Source organism: Vicugna pacos, chromosome 7 (assembly GCF_048564905.1).
Source record: "Vicugna pacos chromosome 7, VicPac4, whole genome shotgun sequence".
NCBI classification, from domain to species: Eukaryota; Metazoa; Chordata; class Mammalia; order Artiodactyla; family Camelidae; genus Vicugna; species Vicugna pacos.
Genome location: NC_132993.1, coordinates 70,387,896 through 70,407,074, shown reverse-complemented (window position 1 = coordinate 70,407,074; position 19,179 = coordinate 70,387,896). Strand labels below are relative to the sequence as shown.

Genomic DNA, 19,179 nt, shown 5'->3' with positions numbered 1-19,179 from the left:
CAGCTCCATCCCATAAGGCTGATCTCTGCTCTAACTGGTACTTAAGCTCACGCCCAGTAAAGCCACCTTTCATTGCTCTGCCACCAGGCATCTCGAGCCTCAGCATTTCACTTCCAGCATCCACAAGCATGTAATATATCCAACCCTAATCAATAAAAGTAATCTCAACTTTGCAAAACAAAGGGTGGATTACCTAGTCCCTTTATCACTCAGACTCAAAGGAACTATATCCGCAATCAGAATAAGCCTCTTGAAGACATTTACACTAAGAGTCAAGAAAAGGGTAAGCACACTTTTCTCCTGGGAAAAGAGAAATAGCATAAAATTCCACAATTTTCCCAAAGTAAATTTTTCTTGTTCTCTTCAACATGCATAAGTTTATACCCTCAAGGTAGATTGTGTACTACTGGCCAACACACCCACACACAATTTGCAGACAGCTCTTTTAACCTCATTTGTAGAATAGGAAGGTGTTTTTTATCTTCTGTTTTTTCTCAATGTTAAGAAGGCTCCTGATTTTACCCATCAATCACTTCAGTTACCCACAATAGACTCTTCACTTTTTCTTACTTTGCTCCCCCAAGCTTCACCACAGTCCTCTAGACTCTCATGGCCCCTTCATTGTTTACATAAATATAGACTTCTACTTTACTAAGAGAAAAGCGGTCAACCAGTGTGAAGGACACACCATTTTTTCAAAGATAAATTGTATGACTATGATCTTCTCTGTATCTGTGCCTTCTAGAATCAAACTTCAACATTCATATTTTTCTCATTTTCAAATTTCAGATTCCTTCCCTTCTGCCTAAAACATGCATATATGTCCTCCATTCGCAAAAAATCAACAAAAAAGAAAAACTAAGTCTTTAGCAGTATTCCATACTTCTCTTTCACTGCCCTATCAAATTTCATAAAAATGCCTACACATTTGTCGCCAATTTCTCTTTAACACTAAAGTCTTCACTCAGTTCCAATACATTCTACTGAATCTGTCCCCACAAAAAAGTAAACCATGGCTAATACACAAACACAAGACAGTTTAAATTCTTCAAGTCTCTGCAGAATTTCACTTTATTTCCCTGGATCTCTTCATCATTTCTTTGGACCTAATTTTCAGAGATTTCTTTCTATGTTTCTGAATTAAACTCTATAGAGATGAAGGCCAGGAATCCACATTTTTAGCAATTTCTATAGGCACTGCTAACAAACAAATAAAATGTATAGAACTACCAGAAATGAGAGTTGAAGAAATGTAAGAAAACAATTCGATTAAACTATCTAGTGTCAGGAGAAAAAAAAACCCTACTTTAATAGTTATTTGCAAACATCTGTCATCTTCTTCTTTTCATTAACTAACCATAAGCCAAACATCAAGGTTGATTAAGAGATGGGGCATATTACAGTATTTAAAGCTTCATAAGAGACAGAAGTTTTAATTAAAGTTACCAGGACAACCAGAGGGAGACATGATATACCATAACTGAAAAAATGCCACTAGAAAAATCTATTTATGATAACCCTGATCCTACTTCCTTCAAGCAAAATATCCAGAGACCTTCATGTACTCAGTAAATCTCCCTGGCTGGGCTGTGTGGTGAATAATGAGCCCTGGTTTCATTTACCTCCGTTGTTCAGGAGGCACCACTGGATGCTGGACTACTCTACTGAAAAGCTTTCTCCCACAAATTGTTCATTAACACTTGCAGATTTTTCAGCCTAGTTCAGGCTAAAATAAATGTTAATAACAATGTTAAATGATTGTTTCCTTTTTGCTTCCAAACACTGATTTGAGACTTCTTAAGTATAATTCAACACTGTTAATAGGATAATCATACTGAGGCAGTTTCTGAGACACAGATTTAGCAAGTGTCAGAAAAAGTCATTTACAGATATATCTTTGAAATTAAATGGTTGAAATTACCAGTGTAGGCTTAAACAGAAAAAAAAAGGGGGGGGGGAGTTTAGTTCAGCACATGCTTAGCATGCACAAGGTCGTAGGTTCAATCCCCAGTACCTCTATTTTAAAATAATGGATTAAGAAAGAGAAGTCCTAAAATTGAATTCTACCATGACCTCATGTTACCCTATACAATCTCAACAAGAACCCTGGTCCTCTCTGAATTTCCTCAGTTGTAAAACAATAGTAAACAGGTTTTTACTTCATAGGCTGTCTGGAAGAACCTAATGTATGTAAATCATCAGTCTCATAACACATTTTTATATCCTCACAAAAAATAAGACAAAACCAAATAAACAACTATTTGAGGGCAAAATTCTGTTTTGCTATCAAAGGCAGGCTTTTAGGGCAAAAGCAACAAATTTTTTTTGGTAACAATTGTTCTTCCAGCTTTTCCTAAGGCTGGTTGATGGCACAGGTCAAAGACCATGGCACAAAATGAATGTGAACAGAAAGTCAAAATAAGTGGTGAAACTGAAAAAGAAAATATTGCTTTAAGTAGTTTAGAGCTACACATATAACAAACATGAGTTAAGTGTAAAGGAATAAGTTGTGTTTTAGTTTTTAATCACCAGGCTATAAAAGATATAATTAAAAACTTAATGTCCAAATACATAAAGTCTGTGCACATGCATGCACAAAAAATTACTGCAGATATTGAAAAGTAATAATTGTACCAAAACAAAACTCTAGTTCATCTCCGTTAAAGGGAAAAAAAGGTGAATTATCAAACAAACTATTGTATAATTTCTTCAGATATGCGAGAAAAAAAAGTTGTTTACTTCTCTTTGATAGATTTTACATCTATACTTCCAAAGGTGCCTTAGGTTGATAACCTTCATGCTAAATAATAATAGAGGTTTTAAGTTTTTCACCTTCAAATAAAAATGAAACTTTTTGCAATACTTCGTATTTTATTTCATTGAATCATTTTTTAAAAATAATTAATTGATACAGGATTGACAAATTCACAGCCTTCCAGAATATTGTATCAAATGACACATCCAATTTTTAATGAGTCAGAATGAGCGGTAGTTTAGAGCACACTACTCAGCCCTAACTTTTTCCCCAATTATAATTAGATACTTCTTCAGGCCAAAGGACGTATCTGTGTAACCGATAAGAATGAGAACTTAAAAGTCGGATACACCTAAATTTAAATCCTCTTACATTCTTATTACTCAAAGTATAGTCTTTGTACCAGAACCATCACCTATTAGAAATGTAGTATCTGTAGCCAGATCGACTGAATAAAAATCTGCATTGTAACAAGAGCCAGGGGTGAACTACATACATGCACATTGAAGTTTGAGAAACACTGTCACATACTGCTTGTTAAACACATTTCCTTGGGCAAGTTAAAGGAATCCTCAGAGACCTAGTTTCCCCACTGAAAAATGAGACTCAAAATGGTGTCCGGAGCACAGTAACACACTGAGACAGAATCAGATAATGCTACTTGAAAAATACTTAATAAAGTCTAACTGGTATTAAATTTTATCATCTACCTCAAATTGGTATAGTCAAGATATTTTCCAATATATGTATTTATGGGATTACACTGGTACCCCACCTCGATAAATAAAAGCTCCTTTAGTCCTGAAGCTTTCCTGAGTATAAACCTACAACAAGACTGAAGTAAATTAATGATGCCACTTGCGTTATTTACAATACAATGTGGCACCTGTTTTTTAATTGGCCTCAAAATATTTGTTTTAAATGATTTTTTTTATTTTCGTGGAATCAAAAAAGTTAAAGAATTTAGTTCGAAAACAAACATGAATCTTTCTCCCTGACATAAAAGCTAACTAACTAAATTTAATTTGTTACTGCGTTTTCTATATCCTGCCATCGTGTGCTTAAGATAGTCACTGAGCCCACAGGACTCAAATAATGCACCAAGTGTCTAAACCATCAATTCCAAATGATCAAAAAGAAAATCTTATTAGGCTCCCATTTTTACCTAGTTAGGGCAAGATGCATCCTACTTCATTTTATGACCTTTTCCAAAGGACTCTCATGTCCAGATGACCTACTTCCTGTATCTGGAGAAAAAAATGTAAGCTGATAAAAATCAGTATAAATGGAATCACTTTCAGCTGTCATTAAGCGAATGTTAATTACTTAGGTAGAAAGTATCTAAGTTTTATTAGATACTTCTTTGAAAACATATTTACATGTATAAATGATGCTTTAAAATGGTATACACATACCCAAAAATGAAAGGAAAAATGCTTTGAATCTTCCAGTCATGAACATTTATCTTATCGTGGATTACTCATTTTTGTATTTCTTAAAAATTAAACACTTCAACTTGTGGCAATATGACATACTAAATATCCCAAAGTACCCTTCTTTTACATTAGAACAAGATTCTGAGTATTTTAAGAAACATAAAAACGCGTAAGTGCCAAAAGCCCAAGGAAAATTCCTGAGTGTCAAGATATATTATAAAATATAGTAAGCTAAAAATCGAAACCGTCAGTGATAAGTAAACAAGGAATTCAGAGTTATGCGGGAACAAACAATCGTAATGATGCTGAGATTTGTAGAATAAGAGGAGCTAAACTTAGGATCCAGCATTATATCTAACAAAAGATCAAGAAGAACTTTATGAAGAAAATCTAAGGCTGTATTAAATGGCATTAAAAACTATAAGTGGAGAGAATATCATGTTTATAAATAGAAAAACATCATCATGATACCAATTCTTCCAAGTTTGGTCTGAGTCAATGCAATACCAATCAAAATCCCACTAAAGATTATCTTTGATAATAGCACGCTGAATCAAAAATCTAGATAAAAGGTGAAGATTCAAGAATATTCAAGATCCCTTTGAAGAAGAATATGGTGAGGAAGGCATTGGGGGAAGGCAAACTACTGCCCCAAGAAATACAGATTAGAAAAAAAATTTGGATTACAACTTAAAACTCTATCCTGATATTTAAGTCTGCAGTTGCAGCTAGGTCTGAAACACATGGAATCTCTTACAGTAAAATATGTAAAAAATATTTATAACCTCAGGGTAAGAAAGGATTTCTTAAACAAAGCGTACACACCAAAATGCTACTAATTTTTAAAGCCAACTCTGCATTAAAATTAAGAACTTATTTTATCAAAATATACCATAAAGATAATGAAAAGACAAGTCACAAACTGGAAAAAGATGTTTGCACCACCCAGAAGTTAAATGAATTACCATCAAGAATATATAACCTACAAATCAATTTAAAAAATTAAAATGGACAAAAGATATGAACTGCTATGTCACTGAAGAGAAAACAAGAATGGTGAACGAATGTAAAACAAGAAGAATGTCCACCACATCAGTAATAAGCAGAGGGTACCATCTGGCACCTATTTGATTGCCTATAATTAAGAAGTCTGACATTGCCACATATTGGATAGAATATGGACCAGCGGGGACTCAAATATTGCCAGCAGAGGTCTAAATTGATACAACGATTTTGCAAAACAGTTGTCATACTTATGTAAAGCTGCCTTTGTGAATACCCTACAGTCCAGTAATTCTACTATCCTGTATGGACCCTATAGGTAGTCTTGCACATGTGTAACAGGAGGCTTGTTCAAGAAAATGCAGCAACACTACTCACAGTAGCACCCATCTGGAAACAACTGAAATAATAATTTACCAACAGAGAATGAATGAATGAATGAATGAATGAATGAATGAAGGTGTAGCCCCATAAAATAATATTTTACTGGGAATAAAAAGAGGTAAAGCCGAGTATAAACATCCAGGTAAACCATCAAACCTAATGTTGATGGAAGAAAGCAAGTGGTTGATCACTACATACAGTATAATTGGCCACCTCTAGCAAGGAGGCAGGGTGATGAGACCAAACTAGGTACTACAAAGGCAGCTTTAAGGATATGGGCAATATTTGTGGGTTTTATACCATATGATCAACTTAAATGTGATTATTACATAGCACAACTTACATATGTATAAAAAGATGTATGTACCAATTAAATATACTATTCCTTTGCATTAATTACCCTAATATAAAAAATAAACTAATAATCAGAAATAAGCTACCTCATTATTTGGGGTTGATAATGAAACCATGATCTCATCTTTTATGAACCTATTAGAAGAACACAGTTTCTAAGGTAAAGAAAGCACACTAAGGAAAACCTCAGAATAGAGCATGAAAGGTAATAAATAAGTAATGGAAAATAATAAACTGAGTAGACACAACTTAAACTCACCACAAGGGCTTTAGATCTGTTGCTCAGAAGTTTCTCAATATCCCTGGCTGCAATTTCCACCAGCTGGCGTGCATTATTTGGTTCTACGGTATACAAATCTTGGTATTTCTCATAAATCTGTATGAAGAGAAAATAAAGTTAATAAGAATAACTACATAATTGGCTCTTAAGTTGACATTAGAATGTATTTAAAACCATAAACAATTGAATAGAAAGACAAATCCTTTCTTCTTCTTGATCCTTTTGGAGTTTAGATGTGTCATATAATATATATGTTAATTCGCTGCAAGACTGCAAGCTTGCCAAAACAGTATGTCATGTTAATAAGCTGTAAAACACTGCAAACCACAATGGTTTGTGCATGCAATTTTGTAACTTGAAGTTGCACTGCCCCCTCAACCTCAAAAGCTGGTATTAACTGCCATCAGCATTTTCAAGAAACAGGGAAGCCATTCTAGAAAACAGGAGAATTTAAGCATGGGAGGTCGAATCTGGAATATGTGTGCAGCGAAGAAAGGCAGGAAGAATGAGATACTCTACTGAGGGAAAGTTGTACTTTTTCCCTCGCTACAGTCACTGCGGCTACAGCATATGCTGCTAATAAGCCTTATGATCAGAAAAAGAGAGAGACAGAGAATGAAGCCCCTCCCCTGCTAAGGTTCATCCCCGTAACACAGGAGCTTCATTTCACAGTCAGAGAAGATGAAGGTCTCTGAGGTCTGCACTAAAGTTTGATTAAAGCTGTAATAGTATAAATCTTTTTATTATGAAATTAAATTTTTTTTAAGTCACTGACTGAAACTGTACTGAAAGTAAGCTAGACAGCAGAAGGAAAACCACATTTCTGGCTCACATCCATGTTTATGGAAGGATTTCCCCAGAGTGGCATAAGATGCACCTGGTTTACAGAGCGTGCACAATCCTGGCAGGAGAGAAAGAATTAAAGAAAGGAGGAGGAAGCAAAAAAAAAAAAACAATCACCATGTTTGTGGCTGGAGGGCTGAGCTGAGAAGGAAATCCCTTAAGCATCCAACAGATGGGCTGCACACGCATGACTAAACCATCTTTGAAAGCCAGGGACTGGCAGGTTTTTGTCGTCTTATGAAAAGTGAATCCAGGCACAAGCAGGAACCAGCTCAACCCTGCTTTTTTCTGGCCCAATTCCAGCATTCTGCGTTACTACCAACAGGTTCCACAGCCTGGTCCCAGCTGAGCACGTATGCTACTGGTGAACCCTAGTTTCTAAGGATATAGACACATAGGCTAATATTTACTTTTAAAAAGAGTGTGTTGCTTTTACATGAAGTTATACATTTTTAAGTGACTAAAAGTAGAAATATTTAATTGATAAATTAAAGTTAATAATTTAATTAATAAACTAATTAATAGTTCTTAAAGATTTAAATCAAACTTTTACTGCTAAAATTATTTCTCTCTTTCAAACTATGAGGTTTTCCTCACACTTGTTTGAATTTTGACCTTTTAGGTTTTCATTCCAACTATTCAAGAAACAGTAAAGTTAGGCATGTAAAGTCCCCATATTTAGTTGATTAAGGATTCCTGCATGCCACTGGATTACTTATGCTTTTTTACTGATGGGCAGATTTCTTAGTCCTACTTCTAAAACCCCAGGTTATCTATGAAGAATTCCCTCCAACCCAAAGCTGCTCATTTCAGCTTAAGATGACATTCAGGAACATGAACTCCTGAACAGATTAATTCACCTGGCAGACAGAAAGATAAACAACAGTACTTCAATTGATCCAGGATATTTGGATCTTTGCAGTAAAACCATTACAGCTAATGGGTATGAAAAGCAGTTGTGCTTTGTACCATTAATATCTTGTTCATTTCTATATGAAGTCTAACCTCCTTCCTGTGGTAGAGGGACTAGAATATAATTGAGAGTTGGTAAAGACGGTTCAGGATGTATAATCTCTACTTCACTTGATGTACTACAGATAACAGCATTTATTAAGTCATCATCTACGTATGCCAAACACATTATAGGTGGTTTAAAGAATGAATGAACTATAAATCAGAAAAAAACAATTTAAATCAATTATACACATATTTTCTCAAATAGATACAGAATATTCTCCCAAATTCTGTTTATAGGGTAATTTTTAAATGCTTAGAAAATAAAGATTTAGGTTGCAAATAAACTTTAATAAAGTCAAGGAAGCTTAAGTTTAGAGCCCCAAAGTAAATTTCTTGCTGTACATTTTTATGTAGAAAACCATGTTTAAAGTGTCTTCTTTGTAATAAAAATGAATTAGAACCATTTAACTGCCCCATGAAAAGAATTAGCTCTTGCTTCAGGTTTCAAACAACGCCATATTCTTTTTTGTTGCATGAGATATTCTGAAGGCTCTCAAAAAGTCTCTCGGTATATGTTTAGTAAACAATTTTCAGAGTAGAAAGTTTCACATGGATTTTTAAGATTATATAGTCTCATAATTTATATATATTTATAATCCTTTTCATCACTAAAATAAACCACATTTCTGAAATATTTAACATGTTAACACATAAATATTTTAAACAGAGCATTAAGTATCTTTCCTTTTCCTTTATAAAAATTATCTGCTTTATCATTTTACACATTAACTTTCCTGAAATAAAAACAGCATGGTCAAAATAATATGAATTTTTCGCACGAGAGAGTTTCATTCAAATCACATGTCAACTCCTGCCATGTGATCTGACACTTGCTTCTATTTCTCTTAGTAGAAAGAATGTAGCATATAAAGAGAAGTCAAGATCAGATATTTTTCTTCCTGACTGATACACTAATACACTTAAATTTTTGCATGGTTCAAATCTTCTCACTTGACATAAGTTTTGACAAAAAGAATACTTGTTTCCTGTACATTCCTTCTTTCCCACAATTTTAATTCACTGGCTTTAATTCTCTTTCACTACTAAATTCACAGACCAAGTTTTGCTATGATGACAACAGAGGCTATGGTTTCACTACCTTTTTCACTGGAAACTTCCTTCTAAGTCTTTTCGCTCTAATTAACTCCATGTTCCAAGATGATTTTCAGAATAATACATTTAAAAAATAACTTCAAATGTAATATCTAAAAAGTGACACCACTCACTGATACAATCACTTAATAACATACCTAAAGAAATGTTTCAGAAATGATAATACTTAGTATTATGCCATGAAATAATACCAGCACCCCAGAGAGGTTTATTAAAAGCTAAATACGCTCCCAAGTTTTGGAAGACCTGGAAGATTATACCAGCAATCATGTTTAGATAGCTACTCTATACCACTCTGAGGTGTTTCGAGTTCATCGTTTACTCACGTTAAGGAATCTAAAAATTACATTCCATTAACCATTGTATTAGTGAGAACAGTGGGTTTCAGGCTTTGGAGTATCAAGTGGAAGGAGTTTGAGTCCTATTTCACATCATTCAGGTTTTCACCCATCCAGAGTTGAGGGACCCTTAAACAGGCTGAAGAGATTGGCCAAGTTCTTAGTGATAATCACATTCAATATCCATGTCAAAAGAACAGAACAGAGTAGACATCAAGTATCTTGTCATTTAAGTTTCCCCTTACATCCCACTGCCAAGAAGCAAAGTCAAAAGAAAAGAAAAAAAAAACAGAGACTATTGAAAGGGATTTGGAACTGTGAACTTATTGAATACATAATTGACCACAAGATGCTGTTTTAAACTGAAAGAGACTAACCTTGAAATGCTGAGACTAATTTTTTCCCCTCTTGGGAGAGAGAACGGCAGCTCATGGTAAGTTAAGTTCCCTAAAGAGAAACAGTCAAATTTCGGCATATACTAAGTCTTAAATACGTCAATTTTGACAGCCCCTCCCCTCAATACTTGTACATTTACTGCCCTCCAATGAATTTGTCCTAGACAAGCCATCAAGATCTCTGCCATGCCCCCAGCCATCTTCCTGACGGGAAGTTTCCCCTTTGACAGTCCCTGATGAAGGAGCCCTGGGAGTTTCCTCACAAATGGGTGGCAACATTCTAAATTAAGAGTTTGCTCTTGTTTCTGCCTATTTGCATCAGAACATATCAGACCTAGAAGCAACTAATTTCTGAATCAATGACCTGTGAGAAGCCAGGTACAAAAGATCTATATAAACAAAGGTAATACACTGGACAATCAGATTCTCTCACCATCAGGTGACAGCTGGACAGATCAAGGGCAGAAGCAGCAGCAGAAGTGAGAAGACTAGAGGAAAACAGTCTTCAGATACTGAGAGATGTAAGTGGTAGGGAGAACAAAGACCTTCTGAAGACACCCTAACCTCCAGACCCTGTTACTTTCCTGTCACATGGCAAAGGGGAATTAAGTTTGCATGTGAAGTTTTGCTAACCAGCTGCACTTACAGATTATCCTGTATTGTGCTAGTGAGTCCAATGTAATCACAAAGATCCTTAAAAATGGAAGAGGAAAATGTACTAGTGCAAGAGAAAACCAGAGAGATGGCAGCATGAGAAGAAACTGGCCCATGTTGCTGGCTTTGAAGAGGGAGGGAAGGGTCCGTGAGCCACGGGAAAGACTTCTGATGTACAGCATTGTAACATAACAAATGTAGGAAGCCAATAAATTGATAGTAATTTGTCACACTAACAACAGAAAACTAATACAATGAGTTAGCTGTGAAGAGCTCTCAGCTGAGAGGCAACAATAATAATCGGCCTCTGGGGCTCCCTTGGCTCTTGACAGCCCTTCCCCTGACCAGACGATCTTCTAAGGACCTCGAACTCTTGCTGAAACCCAGGCTCTTCCTGAGTTCCCTTATATGGGAACTTATATGTGTTACAGTTATTTGTTTTTTATGGGTAGTTCTACAATCAACTCCCCAAGTGATTCACTCTTCCAAAAAATAAAAATGCTAAGAAAGCACTTTTGTAAGTTGTGATGAACATTATTTATAATTACCACTCCTCATGTTCATTGCATTAGTCACTAGATTCATTTTATTGAAATGAAAAATTAGCTCTATTGTGAGAAATGTACAATTTCCATTATACTTTATAAAATAATGAAATTATCTCAGGATTCCCATTATAACCATCATAACTGTGTAGGATGCTGAAAAGAAATTCTAGACAGAAGAGCTAAAAGAATAGATAGCACACATGGCATAAAAATATATATGAATTGGGTGAATAGATAAAATTCTACCTTATAAGAATGATAGGTGAGATCAAAAGAAGACGTTGTAATATGCCTCTTATCAGCATTCTAATTTCACTATCTTCACTGGCTAAATTCATGTACCTTCAATACTAATGCAGACAGGAAAAGAGATTCACTATCCCCTCAACTGCTTTAGACATTCACAAAATCAATTTCATTTCCTTTTAGTTGAATTTTGCAATGTGGGATGATTTGGTTATGCTTTTTTTCTTAAGTGTTCCGTGGGCTTTTGAACTACTTGTTTCCTAGCAACTGAGATTGTCTCGTTTCTAAAAGATATATTAATACAAAAGTATGATGCCATTTTCTTTCTTGGTTGCTGTCAAAGATCAAAGTTCCCTTAAGATATTGTACAATGATTCAAAAGTATAATAAAGTCCACTTTATTTATCATAAATCTTATCATCATTTAAGCTAGCCAACATGGAAATGTTGAGATATGTGAAGAGTCCTTCATCTAAGGTAAAGAATAACTAGTGACACTAAATCTGAATTGATGTTGGAATATACTTTACCAACAACGAAGAAAATAAAAACAAAATCTAACTTCCTCCTCTGAAAATTAGCTGAATACTATTTGCATTCTTTTTTATTGAAATAGTCAGTTTACAATGTTGTATCATTTCTGGTGTACAGCATACTTCAGTCATACATGTACATATACATATATTTATCTTCATATTCTCTTTCATTATAGGTTACCACAAGGTATTGGATATAGTTCCCTGTGCTGTACAGACGAAATCTATTTTTTAATCTATTTCATACGTACTATTTAATATTTGCAAATCTCGAACAACCAATTTATCTCTTCCTATTCTCCTTCCCTGAGTAACCATACATTTGTTTACTATATCTGTGAGTCTGTTTCTGTTTTGCAGGTAACTTCATTAGTGCCTTCTTTTTTCCTTCTTCTTCTTTTTTTTTTTTTTTTTGATTCCACATATGAGTGATATCATATGGTATTTTTCTTTCTCTTTCTGGCTTACTTCACTCAGAATGATGATCTCCAGGTCTATTCAAGCTGCTGCCAAGTGGCATTGCTCTATTTCTTTTTATGGCTGAGTAGTATTCCATTAGTTATGTATCTCACAACTTCTTTATCCAATCATCTGTTGAAGGACTTTCCACATCTTGGCTATTGTATACAATGCTGCTGTGAACACCGGGGTGCATGTATCTTTTTGAATTAGAGTTCCCTCTGGATATATGCCCAGGATTGGGACTGCTGGATCATATGGTAGATCTACTTTTAGTTTTTTGAGGAATCTCCATACTGTTTTCCATAATGGCTGCACCACACTACATTCCCTCCAACAGAGTAGGAAGGTTCCCTTTCCTCCACACCCTCTCCAGCATTTATTGTTTGTGGACTTTTTAATGATGGCCATTCTGACTGGTGTGAGGTGATACTTCACTGTAGTTTTGGTTTGCATTTCTCTGCTAATTAATAATTCATTACTGAATTAAAAATGAATTTTGCCATAACAAAATACACAGTATTTGTTAATTAACACATAAGCCCTTCAAACTCCCCTTCTCTTCTTTGATTAAAAAAGCAAATACTGCAATCTCTTAAACAAAAGTCAAGCTTTTAAAATGCATTAGTTCTCTCTAGTATATTGTCAGTTGTGTCAGCTAATACACTTCAGGAAAAAAAAATGCCAATACCAACTGCTAAAATATATTAATCCAATGTAGTTTGCATAAATTTATGAAGACATAAGCACTCATCTCATAAGATGAATGACATTATACTAGTATCATTTAAAGACTCACATTTGATTGTCTACATCTTCATTTTAAGTAAATTACAGCCCTTTTTTTTTTCTTTCCCCTTTAACCTAGCTTTGTGATATAAAATAGTACCTTCAAAATGTTTATGGCTTCAGATTTCTATTTTGTTACCATTACACATATGCAAACATCACCTAACATATAAGTATCACATTTATTATGTATTTATTTCCCTTAACCACATTTTTAGTGTTAAGAGGACAGAGATTTTTGCCTGTTTTGTTCACTGGTACAGTCCAGCACATAATATAGCGCCTGACATACAGCAGACACATGGCAGGGACACAGGAAATACTGATGACTTGAATTAGTGACTGGACAATGGTATCAGTACTGTGTCAGGCTTTGCTAGCAGTGTGAACGCTAACTTTAACAAGGTCTTCTCTGTATTTTAAAATCATTATCTATTTTGAAACTTAGAAAGCATGCAATTACATAATGAAATATAAATACCACACCTAAATGATAATTAGATTCTAATATAGAATAAATACACAAAATAAGGTAATGGTCAATATGAGGAAAAATACTAGAGTTCCAATGAAGAGGTACAGACAAGTGTGCTGTCAGAATTCAGGGCAAAGTAAATCACATGTATATGACAGTCAAAGAGATGGTAAAAGATGGTATTATATCACAACATTGTAAACTGACTATACTTCAATTAAAAAAAAAGTGTGTGTGTGTGTATATATATATATATAAATATATATAAATATATATATATATAAAGATGGTATTATAGCCACACTTTTGAGGAAATGTTCATTAATAAGGGAAAAAAAAGAAATCTGTGTGATAGGAATTACTCAAAGACTGAAAGGACACTATTATGGAGAGCCATAAAATTCAAGGTATTGGTTTATATTTTACTATATAGTCAACTTCAAGCTATTTTAGATTTGACTCCTAGTTCAGAACTTCTAGTGCCTATTACAGCCATTAGTAAGAATTCAAAATATAACCTAGGCTGACTTACTGTGAACATGATCTGTATATACACACAGGTAATTAAATACATATACACACACACATATATATACACATAAACAATTTCTCAGATTTATAATACATACTTTTCCAGTGATAAGTACATCAAACAGGCATTCTAACATCAAACACAAGAGTCTGATAATATTTTCCCTACTCCTTCTATTCATTTGGTTTGATATGATATAGCTTCCTGGCTGGGACACTCTCATGTTTCAAATGGGACATTATCTTGAAGAATATTTAGGAAGAATGAAGTCAGAATTGGTGAATCTTCCACAGCATATAATGCTACTTGTCCTACTGCCTATTAACAAGAATTTGATTTAAAAAAAAAAGCATAAATACAAAACAGAAATAGACTCACAGACATAGAATATAAACTTGTGGTTGCCAAGGGGGCGGGGGGTGGGAAGAGAGAGACTGGGATTTCAAAATTGTAGAATAGATAAACAAGATTATACTGTATAGCACAGGGAAATATATACAAAATCTTATGGTAGCTCACAGAGAAAAAAATGTGACAATGAATATATATATATGTTCATGTATAAGTGAAAAATTGTGCTGTACACTGGAATTTGACACAACATTGTAAAATGATTATAAATCAATAAAAAAATGTTTAAAAAAAAACAAGAATTTGATGCTGACACTTTGGAGCAATATATTAAAATCTAAGAAGGAACAGAACAAATGACAACCATAAACATGCCGGCTCACTTTCTCCATACTATACATAGGAACAGGTGAGTATATTAACTAGAAACACAAGTGAAATACCAGGGGTCATTCCTGAAATAGAGAAACTAAACTCTAACAAAGACTCAGGTAAGCATGAAAAAGATTCGCATCAGGAATTCTTCAGTTTCTGGGTTGGAGACATTTCACACATGTCAAGTTTTAAATTTATCTTTAAGAACACTTAAAATTAAAACAAGAGAAATATTAAAATATGTATAAGAAGCTACCTTCTTGTTTTTGTTGCTTGTTTTTTAATTCTAGAGATATTAAACTATCCTCTTTCCCTCTGCATATCTGGAGCTGCATGTGAAACGTGTATATATTTTGACCAGAAAATTCATATGCGATTAAAAGTAGAAGAGATCACACTAGATTCTATTAAGATGAAATTAAAAAATAATTAACCACAGGCTAAGTGAGCTGCTTGTTTAATGTCCCTAACCCCAAACGACCTAAATTAATTTCATTGCCAACATAAGAATTTTAAAAAGCTGCAGAGTTTAATTCGCCCTTAACCATCATACCTTATTAACAAATGGCTTTACTAGAGCAGGACTGCTAGCTATCCATGCTGATGTCCAACTTTTACAACTTTATATCCCTTTAAAGAATTTCTTATTCTTGCCTCAAATTCTTCAGTCTTTCGAGAGCAGTTTCTCACCCTCAGAACTAGTGACATTTCTACCAAGTAATTCTCGGCTGGGGGGCGACGTCCTGTGCACTAGAGGATGCTCGGCAGCACCTCAGCCTCTGCACACTAGAGGCCAGTAGCACTCACCCCCTGGCCTCCAGTGTGACAATCACAAGTGCTTCCACGTACTGACAGAAGTCTCCTGGGGGACAAGATTGCCCCTGGCTAATTTCCTCACACGCTAGAGTGTAAACCACTGCTCTAGATATAAAGACATTAATGATGTCTTCGGGAAAAAAAATAACAATAATGAGCTCTAGGTTGCATACTGAAAGCGTGCAGCAGCGATGGTAGTCTTTTAAGCCATTCATCTTCGTCCCAGAGAAGAAGCCAACAGACTTGGCTACTGGTGAGTTTCTGGCTTCCCTCTCCTTTGTGCAGCTCACAGACAAGAAAAGAGCACAGCCACTATAAGTCACCCTCTCTGTCATTAGTATTACCAAACCATCAGATTGCATTTGGAGAAACAATAACTAATGATTTATCCCTCAAGTACTAGCATAACAAAGTGTTAATCGATTGATAATGGAACAGATTTGTAAGGTAAGAAAGAAAAATTAATCATATTTTACTATTAATGTCTGTGAAACAGTTAGTACTTCACTTAAAAAAAATCTCTTCAAAAAATATTGAAAGTCACCATAAGATCAGAAATCCCCTTGGAATTGACTCTGTATCTTTGAAAATGACTATAACTAACTACTGTCTTTAAAGAAAAAAAAGAAAGCTTCTTTAAAATCTCTAGTAGGTGGGATAAAGGGAGTCCAGTCTCTACTGACAGTAACTTCTGTATTCAAATAGATTTCCTTCTACTTAGAGGAAAAAAGTGTTTTCCCCCTAAAATAATGATAATCTCCAGCGGCCTACATAACCATGGTAACTGATTTAGTTATGCCACTTCAACATCGAGGGAATAAGGCAACTATATATAAAACCAGAAAATAGGAAATAAAAATAAATAGCTTTATTTGAAAAGTAATTATATTACCTTTAGAAGATAGTTATATTACTTTTATAAAGTAATATAAATATGAAGCTACATTTTCAAATGTAATAAGCATTTAACTTTTTCATGGCATCTATGAGTGCTTTCACATTTCATTTATACTTCCTTTTACCCCTGAAACATTTCTGTAAGGAAGAGGGTTACTATATATCTCACTCGACAAACAGGTAAAGGGAAATCTAATACCATCCAGCTATTTAACAACACTCCAGAGAGAAGAAGGAAAGATCTTCCACCCTGTTGTTGCCTCTGCATCTTGCTGATTCCCACGTCAGAATCTCCAATGATTAATTATGATCTGCTTTAGAGTATCTTCTTCTGTAAACAGATTAATATATTACACTCTCCACCACCTAGAAACTGAATATTCTGTTTACACAAGATGACGTGACCACAATGCCCGAGTAGAAGCATCAGTCTGTTAATCCCATGAGTTACTAATGAGAAGAAATTCTCCACTTAACACGCTTATGTAAATACTAACTGACTTAAGAGTTCTGAATGCTCAATATTTAGACACATTTCGTATTTACATCTCTGAGAGCATAATGAAATATGAAAGTATTGATTTCAATGTAACTTTAACTTAGGAAATTCTACTAAGTGAATCAAAAGCCAGGAAATTCTACGATGATACCTTGGCAGAATGATGCTACTTCACAAATAAACCTCCAGGAAAAATTAATCAGTAAGTTTCTTAAAGATATTTGCACATTCTAGCCTAACATGTTAGAAATCCAGACAGAATCTACTTTTCAGAAAGCCTTCAAATAACATGGTGCCACACATCATTTCAACTCTCTTACATAACCAGAGGGATACAATAGTCTCTGTTAACAAAAAAAAAAAAATTGGATTTCCCTAACATCCTTCATTGTCAGAAGACACAACAGGTTAGAACTGAAAGATAAAGGGAAGTATGGAGCCACTTGGGTGAAGATTTCAAAATGCATACATCGTTAACACTAGTGGAACAGTCATGGCAACTTACATGGACAGAGGATGAGTCTGCAAGGCTTAAAAAGCATCAACTAAAGCTGGAAGAAAGACCAGACATTATATGCTGAGGAGAGAGGCACAGGGAAGAAAATGTAGGGGAGAAGCCTGGAATTCGTGTAATGTCCAAAGGTGGCAAGTGTCTGTGCCTCCGGCTATGCAGAACAGAAGAGACGGAGCAAGTCAGGACTTTACTGTCCCTGGGCCCCAGGGCTAGGACTAGGTTGAGCCCACCGAGGCACCAGGGGCAGGAGATGTCCACTAACCCTGAGGATCCTGCAAGTTTATGACTCTCAGAATGAATGTTCCTCCTTCAATTCTTCCCCCTCAGTACATCATTTGCCTCACCTCAGACATGCTAGTCCCCTGTTCCCTACTCGTCCCCAGCCAGGAAAAAGAGATCTATTTGGAATGAGGAGAAATGCTACCTCTTTCAAAATACAGCTTTGATACTTGCTTCCTAACACCAAGTAAGTTCAGCTGAGGGATCAAAGAGTTACCTAAGACTTAAATAACCAAGTATAAATGATAACTATCAATCCCCTCCTTTTGTAGTACAAAGGGGGCTATGAAAAAGTCTTAGATTCCTAAAGAGAAAGGGAGACGTGTGAAGAAAATAGTGCACAAAGGAGAACCAAAACTCCCGGGGGATTCTAATTTGCTTCCACTGTTGTGGTTTGCGTTCCGCAGGGAAGGCTAGCCAAGAGTGGCTAATGAGGATGTCTGACATATCTGCAGCATTCTGTTTCCTTAGCTTTTTGCAGACTCAGAAATATATTTTTTTCAGAAAAATCCAAACTGCTTCTATTCATCACTTTATTTTCAGAAACCTTTTACAGACAGCAAATTCTTACCATTATAGAACTCATTAATTCAGAGTATTTGATAATTTAAATATCGGTTGAAATTTAGGTATAACTTTATCATGAAATATTTTATCAATGTATTAGATGCTAGTTAATGTTCTATGAACTTAACTTTACTTCCAAGAATAAGACCACTTTAACTTCTAAAATGTCATCTATTTATTATATATATAGATATATAATTTATAGATATATAATTTATTAATATATGATCAGCTTCTCCATTTGCCAGCATGACAGCTAAAAAAAGTGTGTGTGTTTGTGTTGAAAAGTAATAAAATCTCTTCACTGTACTGAAAGAAATTGGAGAAGACATAAACAAATGGAAAGACATCCTGTGTTCATGGATTAGGAGAATTAATACTGTTAACATGGCCATACTACTCAAAGGCATAATCCCCATCAAAATAACAAAGGCATTCTTTACACAAGTAGGAGAAACAATTCCAAAATTTGTATGGAACCACAAAAGACCTCAAATAGTCAAATTAATTCTGAGAACAAAAAACAAAACTGGAGGTACTGTATTTTCTGATTTCAAACTATACTACAAAGCCATAGTAATAAAAATAGTATGATACTTGCACAAAAATAAACATATAGACCAAAAGAACAGGATAGAGAACGCAGAATTAAATCCTGCCATGTACAATCAACTAATGTACAAAAGACAGACCAGAACATCTAAGGGGGAAAGGAAAATTTCTTC

The 19,179-nt window shown here is 34.8% G+C and overlaps 1 protein-coding gene across 5 annotated transcripts in view; it reads right to left on the bottom strand.

Moving 5' to 3' along the window:
• The window catches only part of CACNA2D1 (calcium voltage-gated channel auxiliary subunit alpha2delta 1), a 420,595-nt gene that overhangs the window by 316,826 nt on the left and 84,590 nt on the right, over positions 1-19,179 (bottom strand). For all 5 annotated transcript variants that reach the window (XM_072965120.1, XM_072965122.1, XM_072965123.1 and 2 more), the window contains exon 3: positions 6,191-6,307. In XM_072965120.1, coding sequence (XP_072821221.1) covers positions 6,191-6,307 — 117 coding nt within the window. The remainder of the gene's footprint in view (positions 1-6,190; positions 6,308-19,179) is intronic.